The sequence below is a fragment of the Nicotiana attenuata genome, unplaced genomic scaffold, assembly GCF_001879085.1.
Source record: "Nicotiana attenuata strain UT unplaced genomic scaffold, NIATTr2, whole genome shotgun sequence".
NCBI classification, from domain to species: domain Eukaryota; kingdom Viridiplantae; phylum Streptophyta; class Magnoliopsida; order Solanales; family Solanaceae; genus Nicotiana; species Nicotiana attenuata.
In genome coordinates this window covers 258,785-285,552 of record NW_017670506.1, presented here as the reverse complement: position 1 = coordinate 285,552, position 26,768 = coordinate 258,785, and the positions used below count along the sequence as shown (strand labels likewise).

The 26,768-nt window shown below is 37.3% G+C and overlaps 3 protein-coding genes across 6 annotated transcripts; 1 reads left to right on the top strand and 2 right to left on the bottom strand.

Moving 5' to 3' along the window:
* The first annotated feature begins 452 nt into the window (after positions 1–452).
* Positions 453–8,350, top strand: LOC109240345 (probable transcriptional regulator SLK2). 2 transcript variants are annotated; one of them, XM_019406973.1, is made up of 10 exons: positions 453–544; positions 1,100–2,239; positions 2,328–2,459; positions 2,785–2,833; positions 4,950–5,164; positions 5,245–5,313; positions 5,974–6,074; positions 6,661–6,754; positions 6,912–6,981; positions 7,133–8,350. In XM_019406973.1, the coding sequence occupies exons 2-10, from the start codon at positions 1,301–1,303 to the stop codon at positions 8,017–8,019; spliced, it is 2,556 nt and encodes an 851-aa protein (XP_019262518.1). In that variant the 5' UTR covers positions 453–544; positions 1,100–1,300; the 3' UTR covers positions 8,020–8,350. The 2 variants fall into 2 exon arrangements, with proteins under 2 accessions (XP_019262518.1, XP_019262519.1); XM_019406974.1 differs by having other exon boundaries at positions 501–544; positions 1,231–2,239.
* Positions 8,351–8,941: 591 nt separating this feature from the next.
* Positions 8,942–12,112, bottom strand: LOC109240344 (F-box protein At4g00755-like). 3 transcript variants are annotated; one of them, XM_019406972.1, is made up of 6 exons: positions 12,020–12,112; positions 11,341–11,494; positions 10,368–10,781; positions 10,090–10,268; positions 9,607–9,725; positions 8,942–9,417 (listed from the first exon to the last, which is right to left on the bottom strand). In XM_019406972.1, the coding sequence occupies exons 2-6, from the start codon at positions 11,465–11,467 to the stop codon at positions 9,141–9,143; spliced, it is 1,116 nt and encodes a 371-aa protein (XP_019262517.1). In that variant the 5' UTR covers positions 11,468–11,494; positions 12,020–12,112; the 3' UTR covers positions 8,942–9,140. The 3 variants fall into 3 exon arrangements, with proteins under 3 accessions (XP_019262517.1, XP_019262515.1, XP_019262516.1); XM_019406970.1 differs by lacking the exon at positions 12,020–12,112 and adding an exon at positions 11,756–11,998; XM_019406971.1 differs by lacking the exon at positions 12,020–12,112 and adding an exon at positions 11,614–11,739.
* Positions 12,113–22,041: 9,929 nt separating this feature from the next.
* Positions 22,042–25,992, bottom strand: LOC109240343 (F-box protein PP2-A13-like). Its single transcript, XM_019406969.1, has 3 exons — positions 25,398–25,992; positions 24,978–25,093; positions 22,042–22,830 (listed from the first exon to the last, which is right to left on the bottom strand). The coding sequence occupies exons 1-3, from the start codon at positions 25,725–25,727 to the stop codon at positions 22,410–22,412; spliced, it is 867 nt and encodes a 288-aa protein (XP_019262514.1). The 5' UTR covers positions 25,728–25,992; the 3' UTR covers positions 22,042–22,409.
* Between the last annotated feature and the right edge of the window lie 776 nt (positions 25,993–26,768).

Genomic DNA, 26,768 nt, shown 5'->3' with positions numbered 1-26,768 from the left:
AGAAGATAATATTAAAAAATATTTAGTTATACATGGGGGTCATGAATTTCACTGAAAACCTTTTTCAAACAAATTTCTCAATACTTAATTAGTAATTCGCTACAAATTGATAAATCAAATAAATATTTATAAATCCTAGATATTAATATTTGTTAATATGAAAATATTGTTTATGGGCAAATAAGTATTATGAATTTATGAGGTGGCATGGTTCCACCTCCAACTTATATGACCCGTAGCGAATCACTACCTTAACGAGACCTACCCTGTTAAGTTCTCCGTTTCAAGATTAACCAACAGAAGATTACCACGTGTCCCGTCAATGCAACGACCTCGTTTCGCCACCGCATGATCTAAGCACCGCCTACGTGATCTTATAGCAATTGCAACGTGTCCATAATGTAACCGGCAACAACCGGTTTTGTAGGGTTAACCAACAGGTCCAGCCGGTCAGTTTCCCGCTAGGTATAAAAATCGCGATCGAAGTTTCCTCCGATTAATTAGTCCCTAAAATCTCTCTCTATCCGGTTTTAGCTCTTGCAAGGTTCGTAGCTCTTCTTTTCCAGTGTAGTTTTTTCGTATCTGTTTCCATTTTTTATTTTTCCTGAAACAATTAGGTAGCTTTAAACTTTTTGGTTGTAATTGCTTTTATCTTAATACAATGAGCTGTCAATATAGATTTTGTCGAATTTTGTCTGTTTGTTTCTTGATCTTTTGATATAATTTACAAGTGGGGTGAAACTAAAGCTAATCAGAATATGGATTAGTGTTATAGAGATGGTTTTCTTTAGAATTTGCTTAAGATTCGAGTAATTTTTTTTTTACTATTGTACCAAATTTTGGGTAGTGGGTGCATGCAAAAAATGTCTAATTTTGGGAGTTTGTTTGATCTTACTTTTAATTAACCTTTTTCTATGTTCTGGAGTTTCTAAGTTAAGATTATCTGGGTTCAAGCCAGGAAAAGTTCTTTTTTCTTTTAGCTGTTTGTGAGATTAGGGTTTTGTGGATGCATAAATTACGCGGGTTCTTAATATGTAATTCTTGTTGACCTTTTTTCTTCTTCTAATGATGAGTATGTAAAAATGTTGTTACTATACAGGACAAAAAGATCTGATGCTGCATTTTGTTGGTGAAGATAGTAATTTATTCGGATAATTTGATGTTTCTAGATTGTTTTGATGAAATTTTGAAGGTTACATCAGAAGTTCTAAACTTAAATCTGCACTGTAGAGCCTGAAAAAAAAGAGGGTAAGCACTGGAAAGGTATTTGGATTCCAGCCACCAGGGGATTGTGCCTCCAATGGCGCCTTCTCGGGTGGCTGGAGGGATGGCACATTCTTCTTCAAGTTCTGGTATCTTTTTCCAAGGAGATGGGCAGTCTCAAGTTGCCGGAAATTCTCACTTGACTTCATCTTTTGGGAATTCATCGAATTCACTACCTGGAAATCCACGGTCAAGTTTGGGTCCTCTATCTGCGGATGTTAGTAATACAGTTCTGAATAGTGTAGCAAGCTCAGGTCCTAGTGTTGGGGCAAGTTCATTGGTTACGGATGCCAATTCAGGACTTTCAGGGGGTCCCAATCTTCAGAGAAGTGCCAGCATTAATAATGAATCCTACATGCGGTTGCCTGCATCACCTTTGTCATTTTCTTCTAATAACATAAGTGTGTCTGGTTCATCAGTCATGGATGGATCCTCCATGGCTCAGCAAAGCTCTAACCAAGACCCAAACTCCCAACAACCTCAACATAATCAGCAGCGTCAGGGCGCTTCTAGTGCTACATCTTTGCCCACATCTAGAGTGGGTCAGGTTCAGCTGCCTAATGGTCAAGGCCTTAGGGTTCCAGGATCATTCATCCAGGATCCTGTTGCTTTGTCGCATATGCAAAAGAAACCGCGGCTGGACATCAAGCAGGAAGATATTCTACAGCAGCAAGTTCTGCAACAGTTGTTGCAAAGACAAGATCCTTTGCACATGCAGAACTCCAATCCTCAGTTACAAGCCTTGATTCAGCAGCAGAGGCTGAGGCAACAGCAGCAACAACAGCATCAGTTGTTGCAGTATCTGCCACCGCTGCAGAGAGCCCAACTACTGCAGCAACAGCAGCAGCTGCAGCTAAGGCAACAACTTCAACAACAAAGCGTGCAGCCTGTATCAGCCATGAAGCGCCCATCTGATGGTGTCTTGTGCTCTAGACGGTTAATGCAATACTTGTATCATCAGAGGCAACGACCTCCTGTGAGTGACATTGTTTCTAGTTGTGATGAATGGCCCATATAGACAAGTTCATGTGTCTCATTTCTATTTGATTTACTTTGTCTAATAGGATAACTCTATTGCCTATTGGAGAAAGTTTGTGGCTGAGTATTATTCCCCACGGGCAAAGAAGAGATGGTGCTTGTCATTATACGAGAATGTTGGGCATCATTCACTTGGCGTGTTTCCACAATCAACCATGGTAATATTTATTATCATGGATTTTCTATTTAAATTTAAATTAGTTTCTTCTTTCTCAGGCCTAAAGTTAGGAATAGTTCTACGACCACTGCTATCAGTCAGTGCTCGTTTTGTTCAACCTCATGCGCTATGCTGAATGCTTAGTTCAGAGAGACTATTGTATGATCATATGCTTGGTGTTGTCTATTTTCTTCTGGTGATATTCTCCTGCTTGCTTGATATAATATGGCTCTGTGGTCTTCCATAACTTTAATTCATTCTCTCCTTAAACTAATTCCATAAGCGACATTCTAATTTTTTGACTCTTTTCCTTTTTTTGGCACCAGGATGCATGGCATTGTGATATTTGTGGCTCAAAATCAGGCAGAGGATTTGGTAAGTGGAAGTTGTCAAATAGTAGTCATTGATTTGCAGCTGACACATCACTATAAGTGGTTTAAGGTTATGTCTAGTTCTAGATACTGCAATTCTATAACTCGTGTAGTATCAACTTAACTTATAGCGCAGCTTGATACATAAGAGTTACACCATTTTTCACAATAGGAGATGCGATTGCCTTTGCGTTGAACTCGATAACATCTACTTGAAAGACTAGAGTAAGTATGGGTAGGGTTGGTGAATATGATTTTGTATGCGTGGAAGGTCAAATTTCAACTTTTATCAGGCACTCTATCTGCATAAATACACTATATTGTCTAGTTTCACCTCATTAGGCCATAGTGAAAGTTGGTGCAGTCTTTCTTGGATCCAAGGAACTGTTGGGAAAGAACATAATTGATTCAAGGTTCAACTTACCTCTTCCAAGAAGGGTAGAGTTCTTGAAGGAATTAACATTTGGACCACAATAGATGGAGCTGTCTAAACGTGACATTCAGAAAAATCATAGATGGCCTTGCATGAACCTGAATGTTGCTAGTAAAACATATACAAGTGCTTATCAAATTAAAAAATTAATAAGTTCCTAACCTGGGACTTAAGTGCCAATGTCCCTTGAGGATTCAACTCCTCACCCCCCCCCCCCCAAAAAAAAAAAACAGAAAAAAGAAAAAAAAGTGTAAACCTGTATTGTTAGAATAGAGGGTATTATGGGTTACCAGAAATTCAAGCTGTCATCAACTGAAAAATGAGCACCTGAGATTTAAATTGTGGAGTAGTAAGTATTTGGTTATTGTCACTTTACCCCCTCCAAAAAAAATTAGAAGAAAGAAAAAAGGTGTAAACCTGTATCTGAAGTCCTAAGATGCTCATTTGTCCAGTAATGACTTGGTGATTTAGAAAACCGCTAGAGTTGTCGGTAGAGGGTGCTCTTATTGTTTGCTTTGGAAGAGGAAATACGCGATCTTATTTATACATTTATTCGTGGCTCATGGGATCGCCCTATGAGATATCCATTTCTAGTCACATTTGGTTATCTATGACATATCCATTTCTAGTCACATTTGGTTATCTGTGTCACATCAAAATGTGAAGTATGTCAAGTGGCCACAGTTCCAACTCTTGCTTCCTTTGTGCCCTCAGTCGTCAGAATATGCCAAAACTAATAATTATGCAGCCTCAAAGGCGCTAAGACATCTGAGTCAGCATCCATGTGCTATGTTTCGAAGAGACAACAAATATGGGCGGAAAAGTGATATATAAGGCGTTATAGGGGAATATGTTACTGATCAGGAAAAGAAAATTAGATATTTAGTACGATGAAATTAGTCATTCTATCTGATTTAGAAACTTCTGTGCATCTTTCCATGTGAAATAGAGTTTTAAAATGAAGAACTTAATTAACGTGGTTCTTACTTCTTATGTTTCTTTTAATGCAGTTTTCTCAACCCCTTTCTCCATGTAATTGTTATTTGTGTTTATAGTTATCTTTTCTTTGCATTACATGTGTGGTTTTATTTGTTCTTTATCAGCTTTCTTCACTCACTTTAATTGCTCCGGTTAAAGTCCCTGGAGACATTTTCTTTTCTGATCTTTTTTGCTTCTACAGCTGAGTCTAAACATGCTTGGCATTAGAAGCATCTGCTTCATAAAAGTTTGCGAGAGCAAGATAGGAGTAGTTATTATTTACTTAGCTAATACTGGAGGTAGAACTGTAGAAGACTGGGATTTTGAAAAGACGTCATTCAGGTTTTTCGTATTCATAGTAGAAGTTTTCATCTGCGGAGTTTTAGCAGACTCTGCAGGAAATATAAGGAGATGAGGAGATAGTTGATGTGTTAACAATACACTATTGCCAGACCTGCCCCCACTTTCATCCCTCCATGGGAAAAAAGTCAACGAAAGAAAAATAATGCACCTAAAAACTCTTGGACAAAGCACGAGCTTGCACGGGAAGAATCTGAGAGATGATGCATAAGACCTGTCTACCTGATATCTGAATTTGTGTCAGCATATATTGCAGTGATTAGGGTCTTCATCTCATAATCATGATCACTACCAAATAATTGATCTGCTTGTTTCTGACTAGCTTCTTGCTCTTGGTGGTTTTTAACAGAGGCAACTTTCGAAGTTCTTCCCAGGCTGAACGAAATCAAATTTAGCAGTGGGGTCATCGATGAACTCTTGTTTTTGGATTTTCCGCGTGAATGCAGGTTCCCCTCAGGATTAATGATGTTGGAATATGCGAAAGCAGTTCAGGAAAGTGTATATGAACAACTTCGTGTGGTTCGAGAGGGTCAACTCCGAATCATTTTTACCTCTGATTTGAAGGTACCGTAAAAAATGATCAGCTGTGAGGGGCATAATTTGTTTAAGTCGTCTATAGCTTTGCTTTTTCTGCTTCTCCTCAGATATTGTCATGGGAATTTTGTGCTCGGCGCCATGAAGAGCTTCTTCCTCGGAGATTAGTTGCACCACAGGTATTGAGCTAAATTAAAATTTCCACTTGCTCCAGTGGTTCTTTCAGTTACATGAACTTGGATCATCCTTAAGATACAGCTTGGCATTCTTTTTAACGTTTAGTATTGTTCACTCCGTCTGACCTATAGGTCATGGGTTCGAGCCGTGGAATCAGCCGGTGATCCATGCATCAGGCTAGGCTGCCTACATCATATCCCTTGGGGTGTGGCACTTCCTCGGGCCCTGCGTGAATGTAGGATACTTGGTGCACTGAGCTGCCCTTTTCTATTGTTAACTCATTAAGATAGTGAAGGAGTCATCAATGTTTGGAGAATTCCTCAATTTCGTTTATATGACCACCTCCGCGCTGTTTCTTGGATATAAGGCTCATGCAACTAATTACTAATGTATAGGACACATGTAATCTGTTCAACTGTTGTGTTCTGTCACCACTGATTTGATTCAACTGGGCTGCCAGTGGCCACCCTCTTTGCTGGAGGGTCTGGATATTCTCTTTGGAACAAAAGAGAAGTCTAATTGACCCTAGCTCCACCAGTTGTGCCAACCTAACCAACGCACTTAACGATTCCCTTTCAACTTCGTCCTGGCGACTCACCTGATAATGAATGAAGAGCAATTTCCGTGTTTACCACTTGTCCTCATAGAATTTTTGTTTGCAGGTGAATCAATTGCTGCAGGTTGCTCAGAAATGCCAAACTACATTAACAGAAACTGGACCTGATGGGGTTTCTCAGCAGGATTTGCAAGCAAACAGCAACATGTGAGTCGAAAGCTATTCGTCTGCATTTATCCACCCCCCCCCCCCCCCCCCTCTTTTCCCACCACATGAAAGGCTACTTGTCTGATTTCATGCTACTTTCTCAGGATGTAATTCATTTTGTTTCTCCTCCCATTTTAGCCTGATCTCCAGTTTCTCTCCATCTACTAAGTTGTGTGTAGGAATCGACCTTTTACTGAGAGTAGTGTCTGTTACTGTGTTTATTCGGCAGTCCGACTTAGGTGTACCTTATCCAAAATAATAAATCCACTTCCGATATCCCCCACACCCACACACATACACCAGTGTACTCTTGTAACAACGCTCTTTTACTGCTAATAACTGAGATATGCACCTAAAAGAGAAGTTTGGTTGATTTTAAAGTTATAGAGAACCGACGAGGATTTATTCGGAACTACATGCTTCCGTTATGTTTGATTCTTTTTTGTTCCCAGGTGTTCAGAGTGGTAAAAGCACTTCTAACCTTGGGGGATAGACTTCTCACTAAGTTTGGGAGATGTCTTGTCTCTTATGTCTTGCAATTGGTTTGAAATATAATCTCATGTCACGTTGTTGATACTTTTCTTAGGGTTGTCACAACTGGACGTCAACTTGCCAAGAGTTTGGAGTTGCAGTCACTTAATGATTTGGGATTTTCCAAGAGATACGTGAGATGCCTACAGGTATATTTGAATGAGTATGGGATGAGAAAAGATAGACTTCTTGGGGAAGAAAACACGACACAAGAATTTTTCTCTCTCTTTCATGTGTAATCAAAGCATTGGCTTTGCTTATCTGGCTTTCTAATGCTTTAGTACTTGAATTGGATATGATGTTCAGATAGCTGAGGTCGTGAATAGCATGAAGGACTTGATGGATTTTTGCAGAGATCATAAAGCTGGTCCAATTGGTTTGTTTTCTACATTTGTTTGGAACTAAAACTGAAAATACTCATCTTTTGTCATTACCATCTGTACCATGATAGATTGTAATTTTAGAGGGTCTTTTGCATGTTGGGAGAACGCTAAAACTGGGACATCACTTCTCTGCTTGTTTTGCAGAGGGCTTGAAAAATTTCCCACGACATGGTACTGCAGCCAAATTTCAGGCACAAAATGCACAGGAAACAGAGCAGCAGGTGGGTATTCAGGGTCTGCCAACTGATCGCAGTGCGTTGAACAAGCTTATGTCATTGCACCCTGGGATGAATAGCCAAATGAGCAATAACCAGCACATGGGTGGTCGGGGAACTTTAAGCGGCTCTGCACAAGCTGCTCTTCAGCTCACAAACTTCCAAAATTCGCTAATCCGGCAAAATTCAATGAATTCAAACTCAAATACAACCCAACAAGATGTTTCTCCTGCTTTCAATTATTCGAACCACTCTCAATCTTCACTTTTGCAAGGGCCAAATGGTATATTGCCAGGGACAATGCAGAACTTACCTGTCAGTGGCTTGTCAAGTACCAATCTGCAGCAACAACAGCAGCGATTACTGAATAGTGGCTTACTCCCACAAAATCAATCTCAACCGTCGCATGGAAGCCAGGTCCTACAGCAACAAATGATCCAGCAGCTCCTCCAGGACATGAATGCTAACAGCGGTGGGTGTGGAGTTCAACAGCAGTGCCTTGCTGGACAGAGTGGAGGTGCTAGTGCTTCTAGGGAAGGGCTTGCATTTGGAAACAATAGTTCTGTGGTTGCTGCAACAGCTACACATGGGCCGGGAAGCAGTGTTGGACCCACACCAAGTAGAAGCAACAGTTTTAAATCGGCTTCAAACTGTGAATGGGCTGGCAACAGTGCTTTCAGTCAAAAAGCTTCAGATTTGCCTGCGAGTCTGCATTTATCAGATGAGATGGTCCCAGATATGACACATGAATTCAGTGAAAATGGTTTCTTTAGCAGTGATCTTGACAACAATATGAATTATGGATGGAAGGCTTGACTGACATGTTTTGCTCCTTTGGTTTTGATGAGAAAATGATACTGCTATATATCTTTGTACAGGTTGATTGTGTTAGGTTTTTTGTTTTCTTCTGATTCTCTTCCCTATTTTGTAGTTTGAGGCTGTTGTGGTGTTAAGCACTTGCCCTCTTTAGGTATTTAGGTCTACTTTCTTTACCTTTCACACACTCTTGGTGTTTACACCTCGAAAACCATCCACAAGTGTAATCTATAGAAATGGACTGGAGAACATTATTAACTGCTATTACTATTCTGTTTCAGTTCGTTTGCCCTTCTGGCCCTTCATGTATGTGAATCCGTGTTTTAATGGTTACTGAATAGAGGATGTAAATGACTAAAGTAAGTTTGTAGGGAGGTCGTGCATGTTTCCTGTCAGGCAAGTTCATGGGGAGCATGAAACTTGCAAGATTTTGAGGCGTCATGTCTTTGAGTAATTTCTGGCTTTCTGTTTCTTGTTTCTTTCACTCTAACTGATGCCAATCAAAACTCTCTATTTTGATTCATGCCCTTTCATACAAGATTTCGAGGCCTAATGTCTAGAGTAGTTTCTGGTTTTCTGTTTCTTCAAAACGAAATCGATGCTGATTTAGTGATAACTTTGACTTTCCTTACCCTTTAACGTAATGGACCAATTCCCCCGCCACCCCGACCCCCCTTTATTTTCTGGTGTCGCACGGAAAACAATAATTTCGACTTCCTTACAAATCATCTTCTATAGCTTTTCAGAAGTTTCAGGTCAAAGAAGAGTTTAGAGAAATTGCGACTCCATTAAGGCAAGTAACAAATATTCAGATCTTTTGGTTGCTGTTCAAAATCCTACGCACTGCCTTTCACCGAGACTCTTCAAGCAGAACAATTATCGCTGTATCCACTTTTACCGGCCTTTTCTTTTGGATTTTAAATTGGCAATTTGTAACTGAATCATAATAGAAAGAAAGATTACAAGAATCTCTCGTTGGCGCAAGGCCAAGCACTGTTATGGTTGTAACTTGTAAGCAAGAAAGCTAACCAGCCCAACACTCAGGTGAATAATTATTTTACAGAGCAGCAAAGAAAGGTAAGATCTATACACTCAATCTGTCATTCCCAACTGCTTAAGACTTAAAAAAGGCCACCCAATTCCTCATCTGAATCATCATCAACCACGACAGCTCCAGCTCCTAGTAGTGTATTCAGGATCATTTGCTCCCATCCCCTTAAGTTTGAACCAAAACTACGAAGCCTAGGACTACTTGACTCTCCTTCAGAAAATTTAGTACGTGATTGGCACAAGTTCTCTTTTGGGTAATATTTCAGGTTCCACTTTCCGGATTCATCGAGTATCTCAACATCAAATGCTGGCAAAAGTGGTCTTCCAACAACTTGAACGTGCGACACACTATAAAAAAGGGAATTAACAAAGATAATCTTAGAAATCCCGAAGTCATGAGATTATATTCATGCCCTTTAAAATGCATGTCCTCATTTAGATATACGACAACTATATGGTAGACTACGACTGCAGTAAAAGCAGGAAATAAAAGACGTTTTGAATTTTGAGGCCAAGAAACCAAAAGAAGGAACTGACCAAATATAATATTGACCATCCATCTCTTGTCTTTGAACTCTGCCTAAGAGCTCTACTTGTAGGACTCCACCAATGCAAAGAACAGGTTCTGGCAGCTTAAACTTCTGCAAGCTGTTCTCCTGTAACCGTAAGAAGAAAACTTAGCTGTTCCAAAGTCAAGACACACAAAAAAAAATCCTAACCAAAACTGAGCTGCAGCTGAAGTCGAGTTTAAATTGTTTTCTTTTGTCAGAGAGAGAAGAAGATCAGTTCATGAATGAGCACCTAACAGCTGTGTTAAAATGAGTGATATACTTCTGCCAAGTACATGTTCCGACACAAGTAAGACCAGCAAATAGGCTTAGTTAGGGAAAACCAGTCCTATGACTTGGGAACTAGCTATTATCCCAAGAGTAGATGTCAGCCTAGAGTATCCATTTGATCGCTTCGCGGATAAGAACTATCCAGAATAAAAGAAACTGAAATACTGTTACTGTTTCGCACCTGCTCCATGGGAAATGCTGGTGAGGTATATGTCCATACGATCTTGTCCAACAAAGATCCTTGAGCAGCCGCAGATTCATGTCCGTTGTCACTTTCTACATCTATTTTAACATTAGAATGTCCCACTCTGAATCTCACAGCTTTTGCTGAATAAATGGGAAATCCAAACTGGAAATACGCTGTTACAAGATCATAATATTTCTAGTTAATGAGAAAAAACAAATAAGCTGAACGAACAAATCCATAACATCACAGAAGATAAAAACTTGAGGTGCAACCTTGAAATGGTTGTACATGAAATTCTGAAATCAAGCACAACTTTGAGATTAATTTATATGTTAGTGTCTCAGGAACAGTAGGATCACTTTCTCCTCTACTTGACCAGTATGAAGCCCTGCGGCCAACCCGATCACTCGGTTCTAATGTATTCAGAATGCTTTCTTCAGGATAGTTATCGGTGCTTGATGCAAGGATTGCATCTATTAAGCAATCTTTCCTCGTACAGTTGGAAAGGCCTTGTGCCATAAATGCATAAACTCTGTGATCCCACTCCAGAGATGACCACTCCGAAGATTTTTCAGGCTGAGATACCACTGGTACAATCGTGTTTTTAACTTCAGTCATATTTGCAACACTTGATATGTCAGGAAATCTCCTTAAGCAGAGATGCTTACACAATCCATTTCCAATCACTGCACAAGATAAAGGATGACAAAGACATAGAAACCCTGATTTTTCTGTTTCAGCAAATTAAGAAACTCTTGCATAATAATATACTCATACCATTCTTTTAACAGCATAAGGCACTAAGCATTAAATGTTGATGAAAATGGCGGTAAATAAACTACGTAAAAAGATACAAGTCCTCATCCATAGAAATAACAGCACCTCTATTTGGCTATCTATTTAGAATGGAAGGGAAGGGAATGGAACTGCATTTTATATTATGACAGCCAATTTCAAGAAACCATTTGACAGCCATGTGTGTGATATGATGGACAAATATAAAACCCAGCGCCCAACAAGTATAATAAGCGAAGTCCCAATTCTTTGAATTTTATTCCATTTGATTCAAGCCGAGACAAATGGAATTACAGCTAGCACAAAGAAGCTTATGAAACAGAACAACAACAACAACAACTACTACTATATATGCCTCAGTCCCAAATGTGAAGACCATGCTTTTTCTTTTAAGCTCAACTCATAACATACAAGCTTATGATAGAGTAAAATCATAAAATTGGAGTTTACCGAATTGGCGCCAAGAAGTAGAAACAGCAGAAACCCGAACAAGATCAGAGGGATCCTCCAAACACATTAGGATCTTTATAGACATATCAGGTAGAAACCATTGCACAAAATCCCCACATCTCTCCATTTCAATCTTTATATCACTCTAAGTCACCTATCAAACACAACAATAACAACACAAACTTACAACTAATTTGATGCAGTCAGTCAAAACATACTACTATTACTCAAAAATATCTCTAAGGTTGAATTCAGAATTCTAATCCAAAATACCAAATAGACAGATAATTCAGGCTCTTGGGTCAATTGGGTTCCAAACAAGACCCATAATTAAGTTACAAAACCTATCCATTAAGAAAGGAACAGATTTTATAACAGGACAAAAAGAAAAAGGGTAGTGAAGAAAGGAATTTACCTTTTGCAAGAAGTAAACAATAGGATAAAGAAAATGAAAACGAGAAAGAGAAGGGAGTTTGATTAATGGGTGGTGGCAGAAACCGCACCAACCGACAGCCACAGCTTTAGATCAAATTCTAAAGGGAAAGTAATTAAAACTAAAAAGGATATTAGTAGTATATACAAAGTCAAGACTCAAATGTCATTATTGATTGATTACAGGCCAATAATTAAGATTATTTATGTCTTTACATTAGAGAACGATAGTAATTAATACTAGAACCTGGTAGAATGTGGACTATTTCTGAAACAGAGAGGATAACACGATAGATACCGGAGGAAAGGTAAAGTCGATAAGGACAAGTTTTATCGTACACTGTCATTTTCTGGTGCACGTGTCAAGTTTGCCCTTAACGTTGGTTACCGTATAGAGAGATTGAACAGTGTTTGAAACATGGTTGACCCTCCATTTTATGCTCCTTTCTTTCTGGATTTACCGATCCAAGAAACGTGCTTATGGTTATACATGTTAAGTTTCATAAGTTGTTGTTGGGTTAAAAATTATATTGAACTGATACTTAAAACATGTAAAGCTGTAACTTATTCTATCATACATACAAATCTTATTTTGCTCTTTTGGTTAAAAGTTAAAAGGCTCTTTCTCAAAAAATAATTGTCGTGTTCTCTACTTTTTTAGGAGTAAATTGCTTACATCATCGCTCAATTACCTAAATTATGGATTAAAGTGACATTTTTTTCCTTTGTGAAAGTCACTTGGCTAATTCCTATTACACATAAATGGTCACTCATTGAGTTATAAAAAATTTTGGTATAAAAATATGATGTGGCAGTTCACATAAACGCTTTATATTTTTAGACCAAATAAAATAATTAACACTCAAACAAAACATAGAAAATTCACTCATACATTAATATTGTGCTTAAAAAATATATATTTGTATGGATATCACCTCATATCTTGCTTTTGTTTCGTGGATTTAGGATGTGAGATGTGTTGATTTATGTTAATTTGATGTGTTTTTATGTGTAGGAATGATCCGGGAGTAATCGGGGGCGATATGTGTGAAATTAGAGCCAAAACGGACAAAAACAGGAAAGTTGGATATTTCAGCGCCACAGGTGGCGCCTAGCCCTACCTGTGGCGCCAAAAACAGTAGCTAAAATTTGGCAGCGCCGTGGAGGGCGCCTGGCGCTAGCCAGGGCGCCAGTGACAGAAATTTTCTCCAATTTCGCCCGGGACAAGGTTATTTCGGCCCTAGACCTACCCAACACGTATAAAAGCAAGACTAAACCTATTTTTGAGGGAGAGATGCCACTTTTGGAGAAAAAACACACACAGGATCGTGAGGAAGCAGAGAATTCTCAGTTTTCTTCATCTTTTCTAGTATTTTCAATTATTCAAAACTTATGCAATTGTTTGATTACATCATGAGTGGCTAAAAACCCATTGTTCTGGGAATGTGATGTGGCCATGAATATTGTTGTTTAATGTTGACTTAAACTCGATTATAATTCACTAATAAATGGTTGTTTCTTCAATTCTGTGATTAATTGCTTAATTGTCTGGCCAACAGTTATGTTCTATTCACTATCTATGCTATGCTTGGGAAAGCCGTGTTTAGATTAGAGAAGAATTGAAGAGAGCATGATCTTAACCTTAGGGCGGGGAGGATTTGTGGTTAGGATACGAATATACCTAGTCACCGTGCTTAATTAAATATCGTAATCTTAATGCGTTCTTAATAGATTGATTTCATGGGAATATAGACGTTAATCTATTTTGAATAGGCGAGTAGTACTTCGGGAGAAGGCTATGGGAGCAATTATCGATTAATTAGCAACCATGAGTGAATTATATGAAAGGGAGAGTTAATTAGAACACAATACGAATGGTGAATCGATCACAACCCTGGAATACTTGTCTCTACTGAATACACAACAATCAACTCGTTACTTGATAATTTAGTTATTATTTAAAATCGTAGTATAATATAATCATATTATTGGGCTTTGATATTAGCTGGATTGAATAACAATTTTAGTGATTTAGTGAGTAGTTTATACAAGTCTCTGTGGGTTCGACACACAACTTATCATTATATTACTTGTCGACCATGTATAGTTGCGTGTGCGTTTGGGAGCAACAAGTTTTTGGCGCCGCTGCCGGGGACTTGAATATTAACTACTTTCTAGTTTTTGCTTTAATTGTTTATTTCGTCCAGTCTAACGTTACTTGATTGTTGCTCGGATCTCAGAAACTTTGATTGAATGCGAAGGGTCAGAAGCCAGGATCGACTTCAAGGCTTTGACCGCGAACCTGAAAAAATATTTCACAGGAGGTTGAGGGAAGCAAGGGATACAAACAATATTCAAGCACTTGTTCAATTTCCTGGGAACATGGCAGAGGAGCAACACATGGCTGTTCAGGAGGTGGCAATGCCCAGTATTGACAATGTTACCTCCAGCATTGTGAAGCCCAGAATCACTGGGCACTTTGAGCTGAAACAGAGCATGATCCAGCTACTTCATGCAAACGGGCAGTTTATGGGTCTTCCACACAAGGATCCACAACAGCATATTCTGAACTTCTTGGAGATTAGTGATACTTATATCACTAACGGGGTCACTCTAGATTATGTGAGGCTCACACTTTTTCCATTCTCTCTGTTGGGCGAAGCTAAGCGATGGCTAAAGGCAGAACCAGCTAATTCCATTACATCATGGAATGATTTGGCAAGAAATTTTTTGGCAAGGTTCTTCCCTTCAGGCAAAACTGCAAAGATCAGAAGTGAGATAGTTGCCTTCAAATAGAAAGCAGGAGAATCTTTATACTCAGCTTGGGAAAGGTTCAAGGGGCTACTCAGAGACTGTCCTCATCACAATCAGACGAATGAAGTGTTAGTTCACACTTTCATAAAAGGGCTCCATCCCCAAACAAAAATTGTAGTAGATGCTGCAGCTGGAGGTCAAGTATTGGAGAAAAGCTTTGATGAAATTTATGCATTATTAAACAAATTCTCCAAAAGCAATCTGGATTGGCAAGGAGAGATGGGTAGGAACATGGTACAAAAATCACCAGGGTTTCTCGAATTAGATGTTGTCTCAGCATTGTCAGCACATGTCTCTACGCTGACCAACCAAGTCAATCAGATGACCATGATCATTAACAAGCAACAAGCCCAGCTAGTGCAACAAGTTCAAATATTTTGTGAAGTATGTGGAGAGGGTCACATGAGCAATCTATGCCCAGCAAATTCAGATTCTGTATATTTTGTGGGTAATGCAAATCGAGGCCAAATAAATCAGTATGTGGACACTTACAACCCCAACTGGAGGAATCACCCAAACTTCTCCTGGGGTGGAAATCAAGGCAATCAAAATCAATACCGGCCTCAAGCACCTCAACAACAATCCAGACCACCTCAGGATGAACAACAAGCTAGCCTTGAGGAGATGATGAAGAAATTGATGGCCGACCAGCAAGCCCTCAATCAGAAATTAATAGCAGATCAATAAAATTTCAATCAGAAATTAATAGCAGATCAACAAACTTTCAATCAGAAAATAATGGCTGATCAGCAGGCTCAAGCCGCAACACTGAGAAATTTGGAGCACCACGTGGGCCAACTTTCTAGAGCCCAAGGTACCAGACCAGCAGGGGCTCTCCCTAGTGATACTAAGCCCAATCCTAAAGCTCAAGTCAATGCGATTACCTTGAGAAATGGAAGAGCATTAGAAGAAGTTCCAAAGAAAAAGAAGAATACAGCTCATCCTGAAGGAGAATTAGTTCCCAAGCCAGTTGAGGGGAATGAGAAAGATGATAAAGGACCCGAGACAGTAATTGAGACTAGAACACCACCTCCGTTTCCACAAAGACTGCAGAAGCAAAAAGATGATGCTAAGTACAAGAAATTCCTAGATATTTTGAGCCAAGTGAGTGTGAATTTGCCTTTGGTGGAAATTTTGCAGGAAGTGCCTAAATATGCAAGGTATCTCAGAGATATTGTGGCAAACAAACGAAGACATGCAGAGTTCGAAATAGTTGCACTTACTGAAGAGTGCAGTGCCAGAGTTCAGAGTAAACTTCCTCCTAAGTTAAAGGATCCTGGGAGTTTCACAATTCCTTTGTCTCTTGGAAAACAAGAAGTTGGTAGAGCCCTGTGTGATTTAGGGGCTAGTATAAATTTGATGCCATCCTCTTTGTTCAAGCAACTCGAATTGGGGGTGCTTAGACCTACTACAATCACTTTACAGTTAGCAGATAGGTCACTAGTCATGCCGGAAGGAATTATTGAGGATGTGTTAGTTCGAGTGGGAAAGTTTATTCTTCCTGCTGATTTTATTGTTCTTGATTACGAGGCAGATGAGGAAGTGCCCATTATTTTGGACCGACCATTCTTAGCTACTGGTGGAGCAATTATTGATGTGAGGGCAGGGAAGTTAAAAATGAGAGTTGACGATGAGGAGGTCACTTTTAATGTGTATAAGGCACTTAAGCTCCCTAAGCATTATGAGGACTTGTGCATGATTACTGTGGTATAATCGAAGGGGATAGAGCAGAGTCCTTATGTGAATTGTAGTGATCCAGATGGGACAACTGAGTTAGAGGAGGTAGTTTTTGAGTGTGTAAAGACGATTGTGAAAAGAGCCAGAGATGAAAGAGGAGACCTTCCGAGAGTGTGCAAAAAGACTAGACTTCATGGGAGAAAGAAGAAGAGAAAGCGCCCAGCCTGATCTGAGTAGCAGAGTCGTGCCACAACTATAAATAAGGCGCTTGTTGGGAGGCAACCCAGCCTGTATTTTAATTTTATTTTTTTATTTTTTTATATAGTGTCAAGTTTTGTGTTGTTTTCATTGTGCAGAGTAGGGGAAGTCTGAGTACCCAAAGTTGAAGTTGAGGAGCATGTTTGAGCTTAAGTGTGGGGTCGTCCCGACCCTTAATATTGAGGATCATGTCCGAGCTAGGCCCGAGAGGGTCTCAGGGAGTATTTCTCACCCTTGTTTTAATATTTTTCTCTATGATCATGCATCGAGGACTATGCATAATATAAGTGTGGGGTGGGAAAACTACTTTCTAAAGTGTAATTGTATAAAACTATTTTTTTATTTAGTTGTTCTTTTAGAACTCGTAGTAGACATAATCTAGGTAAACAAAAACGAAAATTGAAAAAAAAAAATTAGAAAAAGTTCGGACTTTTCCCGACGATGGATCTTTTGGACAATTTTCTTGAAGGATAAAGTCCGATTAAAAACACCATTTTTTTTTTAGGATAGTTAGGTAGTATCCCTTGGTTTTTCTTTGGGCGCCGGTTCTTTTCCAAGGGTGTAGCTCGAACCGGGTACTTTATTTATTTTTTTTGGAGTAGTTTATGAAGAAACTGAGTCGCTCTGAGATACTCATTGACATGGTTGATGTTGGCACATTAGGCTATGCCATACATTCTGTTTTTCCGTATATTTGGTTTGAATTGTGAAGCTTAAGTAAAGTAAATAGCCTATTTTGTGTCGCCTTTTCTCAGTTGTTTGACTCGTATGCCACATAGCGCAATATTGCTTAAATTTCTCAATTATGTGTGCTTGCTTGACTTAAGAGTTGAACAGAACCGTTTTGATTAAGTCATGTGCAACGTGTGTGTGAGGATTTGTGAATTTCTGTGCTATCCTGTGTAGTCTAGAACTTGCCCTGTGTGTTAATTGAAGCGAAATTGTAAGTTGTGTTAATCTAGGAGATGACGTAGGTATTTTCTTGCTTGATCATAGATGTGCTTGTCACATAAATATAAAATTTTCCGTTGCTAGCCCCTTTGAGCCTATAAACCTTTTCTTTGGCAACCACATTACAAGCCATACCCCTATTTTGTTCTTAATTTGATATTGATTGAACCTTTACCTCCTAAGGCACTTAGTCGCTAAAAGAAGTAAGGTGAGATATTGTGGAGTAACTTTTGAGTGGAACCATGGAAGGGCCCGTTGGTGCACTAAAGTTAAAATCAAAAGTCACTAGCCGATGAACTTTAATGTATGGAGTGTGTGAAAAAGAAAGAAAAATAAAAGGAAAGAAAAAATGCAAAAAAAAAAAAATGATAGTGAAAGTATGTAGAAAAAAAAAACACATACCTCCAATTCTTATTGATTTGTGCTAGTGGGAGTATAGAAGTGCTTAATGAAAGTAAGGGCTATGTTGCATATGGTTTGTGGCAAGTGAATTGGTTGAGAAGAATATGTGCTTGAATTGTAAATGTAGCGTATTAAAGTGCTTAGGAGGGTTAGTCACTGTTTCTAAATGTATCATACCCATCCCTTAGCCTACATTACAACCTTAAAGTCCTAATTGATCCTAGATTTGGCTAGCTTAAATTAGTAGAGATATACACTACGGGCAAGCTTATGGTACGACCACGGGATGCATATAAATTATTTGTGAGAGTGAGCGAATTTTGTTCAATTGTGTGATGTCCTTAAATTATGTTCAAAAGCACATTTGAACGTGTGGGCTAGTCTATATTCACTCTTTCGGTTGTTGGTGAGGGCACATGATCTCATGAACGATTGCTAATGATGTAAACCTTCTTGTTGGGTGAGTACGTGAATTGAGGTTGCTTAGTGTTACAAGTCGGCTTTTGAGGTTGGGTGGTGACAATTAGGTTGTTGGAATTGATTTAATTGAAAGGTTATACTTAGGCATGCTTAAACGGGAAGAATGTGAAAATTTTGTGTATTCATGCTTGTGTGCAGGTATTGATCATAGTCAAGGGTATAATGTGTGGTTAAAAGTTAAAGTGCTCCTCTATAGACGTCTACGTAGTTGGGGGTTTATTTGATAGTCCCATTGCTCGAGGACGAGCAAGAGTCTAAGTGTGGGGTGTTGATGTTGTGCTTAAAGTATATATATTTGTATGGATATCACCTCATATCTTGCTTTTGTTTCGTGGATTTAGGATGTGAAATGTGTTGATTTATGTTAATTTAATGTGTTTTTATGTGTAGGAATGATCCTGGAGCAATCGGGGGCGATATGTGCGAAATTAGAGCCAAAACGGACAAAAACAGGAAAGTTGGGTATTTCAGTGCCACAGGTGGCGCCTAGCCCTACCTGTGGCGCCAAAAACAGTAGCTAAAATTTGGCAGCGCCGTGGAGGGCGCCTGGCGCTAGCCAGGGCGCCAGTGACAGAAATTTTCTCCAATTTCGCCCGGGCAAGGTTATTTCGGCCCTAGACCTACCCATCACGTATAAAAGCAAGACTAAACCTATTTTTGAGGGAGAGACGCCACTTTGGAGAAAAAACACACACGGGATCGTGAGGAAGCAGAGAATTCTCAGTTTTCTTCATCTTTTTTAGTATTTTCAATTATTCAAAACTTATGCAATTGTTTGATTACATCATGAGTGGCTAAAAACCCATTGTTCTGGGGTTGTGATGTGGCCATGAATATTGTTGTTTAATGTTGACTTAAACTCGATTATAATTCACTAATATATGGTTGTTTCTTCAATTCTGTGATTAATTGCTTAATTGTCTGGCCAACAGTTATGTTCTATTCACTATCTATGCTATGCTTGGGAAAGCCGTGTTTAGATTAGAGAAGAATTGAAGAGAGCATGATCTTAACCCTTAGGGGGAGCGGATTTGTGGTTAGTATAGGAATATACCTAGTCACCGTACTTAATTAAATATCGTAATCTTAATGCGTTCTTAATAGATTGATTTCATAGGAATATATGCGTTAATCTATTTTGAATAGGCGACTAGTACTTCGGGAGAAGGCTATGAGAGCAATTATCGATTAATTAGCAACCATGCGTGAATTATATGAAATTGAGAGTTAATTAGAACACAATACGAATGGTGAATCGATCACAACCCTGGAATACTTGTCTCTACTGAATACACAACAATCAACTCGTTACTTGATAATTTAGTTATTATTTAAAATCGTAGTATAATATAATCATATTATTGGACTTTGATTTTAGCTGGATTGAATAACAATTTTAGTGATTTAGTGAGTAGTTTATACAAGTCTCTGTGGGTTCGACACTCAACTTATCATTATATTACTTATCGACCACGTATACTTGCGTGTGCTTGTGGGAGCAACATACATCAAATTCGACCCGCTAAAAATTTAAAAGTCACCTGCTAATATTTTATTTGGTCCAAAAAGATATTTTATTTGAGTATTAATTATTTTATTTGGTCCAAAAATATATAAAAATCCACGTGGACTGCCGGTTATATTTTTTCACAAAAAAATTTGATAATTTTGGTAAGGTGACCATTTGTGTACAAACAATAGAAACAATTATGTGATATTTTTATAACAAACGAAAGAAAAGTTACCTTAGTCTATAATTTCGATAATTAAGTTATCGTACGAGTAATGAACTCAATTTTTAGTATCTTAAAATCATCTCATTATTCTTAAAGCGAATTTGTTGTCGGTATTTCTCAATATCTTGCTGTCAACTCTACTCTATAAGAAAAATATCTAAATTTGCTCATAAACTATTTGATTTCGCATAACTACACCCTTTTTTAGACTTTTGCCAACAGAATAGTTGTAGCCATTTTACTGATTTGTGTATCATTTTTGCGTTCCTTGCTAACGGAGTTCACCTAACTCATCTTATACATGCTTGCCATTTTAAATTGCCATGCACGCTTTTAGCTTACTTTCCATTTTAAATTGTCATTCAAGCTTTTAGATGGTAGTTTTTTGTTTAATGATCCTAATCTTTTTCTTTCGCAGTTAACAGGAAAATGAGGAATGTTCCTTGTGCACGAACTTGTGACCATCCAATTAAAATTATGACTTTTGAACATTGCACTTTTAAATATTTGACGCACAATTACACAATTACAAAGATCAAGAACAAGTCCTATAATTATAGGCTTGAAAGCCTTAACCTAGTGAGCCTCCTTATCACTGTATGAGTCAAAATTCAAATAATTATGTCGCATGTATCTTAACAAAAATTGCACGGCATACATGTCCACCAACATGACTAGTCTTGGTGAAATATTTCCGATGTCTCTGTTTTTTGCTTGAACATAATAATTCTTCAATATTTAAAGCTTAAAATTCTTGTTTGGTGATTAAAAGTAGAAGGTTATGATCTATTATTGTTAAAACCATTTGAATGTTGATAGTGTATGCTTAAATTTTTAGTTTGAGCATTATTTTAGTGATTTACTATAAAAAAGTTCAAAACTCTATCGTTGAACCTTAGAAAATGTTGAAGAAGACAAAGTGAGTCTTTTTTGTTTGGTGTTATTTAATTAATTTGGTGATTGTTTGTGTTGATATTTGGAAACTTTATTTCAAATTTGAGATCATTTGGAGCAGATTTGGGGTGGTCTGATTGAAATTGAAGTTGCAAATTCAAACACTTTGTTAAAACAATACAGAAAAATTATGCCAATCGAGTAGACTTGGTGAACAACTTAACATATAGGTAATTTTGCTCAACCTGGTAAACTTTGATGAATAACTTAACAAATAGGTAGAGTAATGTAGCATAAACTCTACTAATCCGGTAGAAAAACGCTAAAGAGCAATAATTGAATATGGGTTCGGGGGCCACTTTTAAAATACAATCCATTTTATAGATACTCGGCTAAGACCAGCCCCTTGCAAGGCCATTCCTATCAATCACCCAATATCTCATCCATCAGTTGTTATCATTTTGCCCGTTTAGATAAAATTAAATTAATAAGTTAATGTTAAGTAAATAACTCAAACATGTAGTACTTGATATATATGGAACTGGAGAAAGAATCCTATTTTTTCTTATAATTACCACCTCTTCTTTTTAAAGTTGTAATGGTAAGACTTAATGTTTGTCAGGACTCTCTTAATCTTCTTGAGAAGAACTTAGGAGTATATTTTAAGCATCGTTCATTCTTATACTTTTCATTTATCGTTTTATTTTCAATCGTTATCACCTTGACGAAAAGGATTGGGTTCGTATTTTCGTTCTAATTTCTTTTTTTTTTTTCGTACTCCTTTTTTTAGAATCTCCTGTCAATTGTCATGACTTCAGAGATAAATGTAAATTCATGCAATGAGTCAAAAGCATTGTCTTGATAGGCTCGTAAAATTTGACTTGCAAATAAGTAATTGAAACAAGTGATTGTGTATGGTAATACAAGAAATAATATTTGATATTTTGCGTCCACAGGAGTACAAGATATAATTAACGTGTTGATACGATTTAGAGTATGACACAATACATTAATGGATTACGAATTCATAGTAGGTTAGCTAATTAAGTAAGAACGAAGCAAAAAAATTTATTTTCATCTGCAACATGTGCTAGTTGACTAGAATTTATATAAACAAGATCTACCCATACGATTACATATTTTCTAAAATTAAATAACGATAGTTTCTGGAGCATCATACTATGTACTGAATCAGACAACTTTTTAATAGCTCTACCGATTAAATCATGGCAACAAATTAAATAGGAAAAATCACCTACCAATTTTTCATCTCTTCTGAAATTTCAAACCCCAATTTTTCGTCTCTATTGAGATTTCAAAACCCCATTTCCGGCCATGATTTTCACACTTTAATAATCGCTACACCGCACCTTTGGTACGTTGGTGCAAGAACCCAAATGATTACTTCTGTACCTACAATTTACATTAACCTACTTTTCTTGGTCCAATCTCAGTAGGGAGAATGAGCACAGAGTCAAAGGAAAGACCACCTTTAGTGTGGGTGCAATCAATTTGAGTCATTGAGAACTTTAACTTTGTTGGCATGGTAGAATTTTCCACCACAAAATCTCCCACATGATATTGTGTCCATTTTCCTGGCTCATTCAAATAATACTGTGCAGTGGCATGCTGACCATTTGATGATGATAATTGAAACTGCACTGGTTTGATATTCCAGCCATGGACTTGTTCAACATTGCAGATTCGTCGGCCTAGTACTTTTCTCGAGTTTTTTCCCAGCTGCAGACGAAAGAATAGGCTGTATTTCCCTACTGGGAATTCGAATTCGAGGTTTCCTTCCACTTCTACCCACCATATTTGTTTAAGAAATGCAACTGTACCGAATCTGTGGATTCGATAATATATTAGTATAGTCAGGGTTGGTCGGAAAACGTTATATGTGTAAACCAAGTTGTACATAAAATAAGAACAAATTGGAAAGAGATTATAATCTTGAAAGCGCTTATATATCAAAAAAAAAAAAAAAAAAAAAGGATATATATAGAACTGGTTTTCATTTTTCTCAAACACATGTATTTGACTTCTTATATAAGAGCATCTTTACATGGGATGACAGCTAAGAAAGTCACATCTTTACTTTTAGACGGTTGTAGTTATCTTTAGGTAAAATGATAGTGTAAATATAGACAGTAATTTATCAAAATTAAACTCATGATTGGGAAAACAGTTCCTTTTTCTTTTGATCTTTACGGTAAAACTCATTCCCTCTTTCAATTCATGTTGATTCAGATGTCAAATTTCATCCCTTCAATTATTCGAGCTTGATACTGTGCTTTGCTGGCCACAATATGTTTTACTAGTAGTAAACTTTTTCTTCCCACGTTTTCTCCAATATCAAAGAAACCAGTAGTAAAAAGTGTTGAATTCATTAAGCGCTAGTCAAACAAGCTACACGAAAACTTTAAAAAGATAGAATGGTAGCCTTGGAAGGATCACTTCTTTGACAGATTGAGATGCATCATTTCCACCTCTAATTTAATTTATTTCCTTTCTTTCAAGTAACTCTACTCCTATTAACTCATATTTTTTATAATAAAGGGCCGACTAATTCGGATTCGTGATAGAAAGTCACATAAAGTGCTCCCTATTACCAAAGACGGACTTTATTCTCTAGGTATAACCCGAGACCCACCATAACCTTTGGCTAGGCGTGTACATAGATCGGGTTGGTTCGGATTTTGCAATTACCAAACCAAACCAATTGTATCGGGTTATTAAATCTAAAGACCAAACCAAACCAAATAAAACTCGGGTTTTTCACTCTCTGTTTTCTCGGGTTTTCGGGTTATTTGGGTTTTTTCGGGTTTTTTTTCCGGTAAAATCTTCGTAGAACAAAACATATAAATTATGCTCAAAATATTTCTTTAATCCTAGTAAGATACAATTACATAAAGTATTTTCCAAGAAAATAATACAAAATATGAGATTCATGGCATTATTCTAAAATATTCAACAATAAAGACAATAAAATTATGTAATATAAATATTGCTAATTAAAAAGCCATAATAAAAATAAACATAATCTAAAAGTAATAAGTCATGATAAAATAAGTAGACTAATAAGGGAGTATTAATCACATGACTAAACGCTAAAGAAAAAATAAAAATAGGTTATGCATTTTTATCTAAATTATTGCAAAACAAAATATAAATATTCAATACATTCCCGTTCATAGTATTGAATTGAATGTCTTTTGTTAGCATTAATATTGATTCGATATTGGTTTAGGCTTTTGTTAGCATTATTTAGTTTACTAATGTTAATTGCTATAAAACTTATTGGAACATTCAAAAGTTCTAAGTCCAACCTTGAAATAATACCTTAAAAGATAAAATTATGATTTTTTTAAGAAATATTTATAAATTACATCACAATAAGTATATTTTTATATTAAATATATCTAAAATTTCTATATATGTAATGTCGGGTTGGTTTGGTTTCCGATTGACTTTCTTTAGTTAAAACCAAACCAAACCAATTATGGTCGGGTTTTTTTCCTTACACCAAACCAAACCAAACCAAACCATAGTCGGATTTTTTTTTCTCGATTTGACTCGATTTATCGGGTTGGTACGGTTTATCGATTTCCTTTATACACCCCTACCTTTGGCGGTGGAGAACGATTATTTTTGTTTGTACCCTACACCAATAAAACGTTTTTTACATGTTCGGCATTTTCATAGTGCTTCTGGCCTGACGAATATAGCAGCATTTAATATTCCATAATCAAAAGCCATCTCTAACTTCTTCATTTACTATGTAAAAATAATGGTACCATACAACAACAATAAATTCAGTGTAGTTTCACAAGTGAAATTTAGGGAGGATAAAATACATGCAGAACTTACCCTACTTTGTGAGGGTAGAGAGTTTGTTTCAACTCTCGGCGTAAAAGTAATGCTACCATATCCATATATGTTAAAATCGAGAAGTGCTGATTTAACTGAAAGCCAGAGAATTAATGGAAAAACCTTGATTCATCAGAAGAGATATGGCTCCAATATCTCCGGTCTTCTATGCCTGTTATCTTCATATCCTTCCACGATATACACACACATACCCCTCTTTTCTTTTCCAGCCAAAACGCCTGCAATAATGATATATTAGAAACTGCACTACAATTAACGTTAAACCAAGGTAGACGAAACAAGAAGAAAGCAAGAAATTATAATAACAATATAGGACTCCTACTACACATTTGGTTAAAATTTTGTGAAGAAGAGTTCTTGTAAATTTATTTCACAAAGAGTACGGTTTATTCAATCAAAAGTCAAGATTTTTAATTTCTTCTACTCTATCTGTTCCAATTTATGTAGCAATTTGAAAGTCAAATTTCTTAACTTTAACCGTAAATATTACACGAGAATAGAGCTGAGAGACCAAAGACATACCTTGTTTTCGCTAGTGCCAAAATGATTCGGACGACATAACCTGGAAAATATCTCTTTCTTGGTTAAGCTGTGGGAAGATGAATCATCGTCCCAGAGGTTTTTCACAAGAATTTGATAATTTTCAGGCAACTTTGTTTCCCAGACAACATCAGTCAAGGAAGCTTGACGGAATGTTGTATTCACGCTAGCAAATTTACAGATCTCAATGGGGTCAAGGTGCGTAAGGACCAAAGCTATGCAGCTCTCTGGCAAATCTTCAAGGCCAGGCTTTGAGGAACCATCACTTGCTAATTTCTCATGATCCTCTAAGCTAGAAAATCCAGCCCCCATATGCAAATATAACTACTAGAATGGGGGGCTTTTATGAGAAGAAAATATAGATTAAGTAAAAGCTACTAATTGGAATGATATCAACAATTGAGTACAGAAGAAGGGGAAAAAGAACGAGTACTAAAGGAGCTGGGAAAGGGAGAAAGTATAAAGAAAGTATGCTTTTGGAATTGAAGACTTTTCAACTCTAATAAAGTGTATACATATAAGATAGGATGCATGCTCCAAAAACCAAAACAATGTTGGGAGCATGTGTCACAGTAATAAGTATGCAGGTCACCCTGGGAACATCTGTGAAGGTGTCTTGTGTCATTTTGTCTCGCACTTTTATGAGTTAGCAGACATATTGATCGAGAGCATCAAATTCTACGCTTAACCATGTATCCATCTCTTCTCACCCATGGTTAAGATAATAGAGGCGGATCTAGAATTTTTAGATGGGTACCTCACTAAAAAAAATAAGAAAATAAGTAAATAGTATTAAGTGAGAATTGATTCCTATTCCTTTGAATGAAAAAACTCACAATTCAAACAAGTGTACAATTCAACCTTTTTAGAGTAATAGTGCTAACAAATTGTCGCGCCCCATTTTTCTCGCGAAATCGGGTTTGTGACATTTGGGAGGACAACTCATTCCTTTTGGGAATTGGGTTTGATTTAAAGAGGCGCCACCTAATGATTAGGGTGCATTAGGACACCAAGGAGGTTTGATTTGAATAACCAGAGATAGGGTAAGGACTTGAAATTATTCTAAGGGGAAGGTGTTAGGCACCCCTCAGAATCCACTAGCGTGGTTCCCGGCCAGACTATTATTGTGAATTTGAGTACAATTAACATATAGACAAATAAGGCTCAAATAAGAGGGGATTTTTTTATCACATAAAGGTTTGAAAGTAAACAAGGTTTGAAATAACAATTAAAAAAGCTGATTTTAAAAAAATAATTTAAAATACTGGAAAGAAAGAATAAAGGGAGGGGGGTCCTAGGTTTATTAATAATATGGGTCACCCCACACAATGCCCGGTAATCACTCCTCAATGA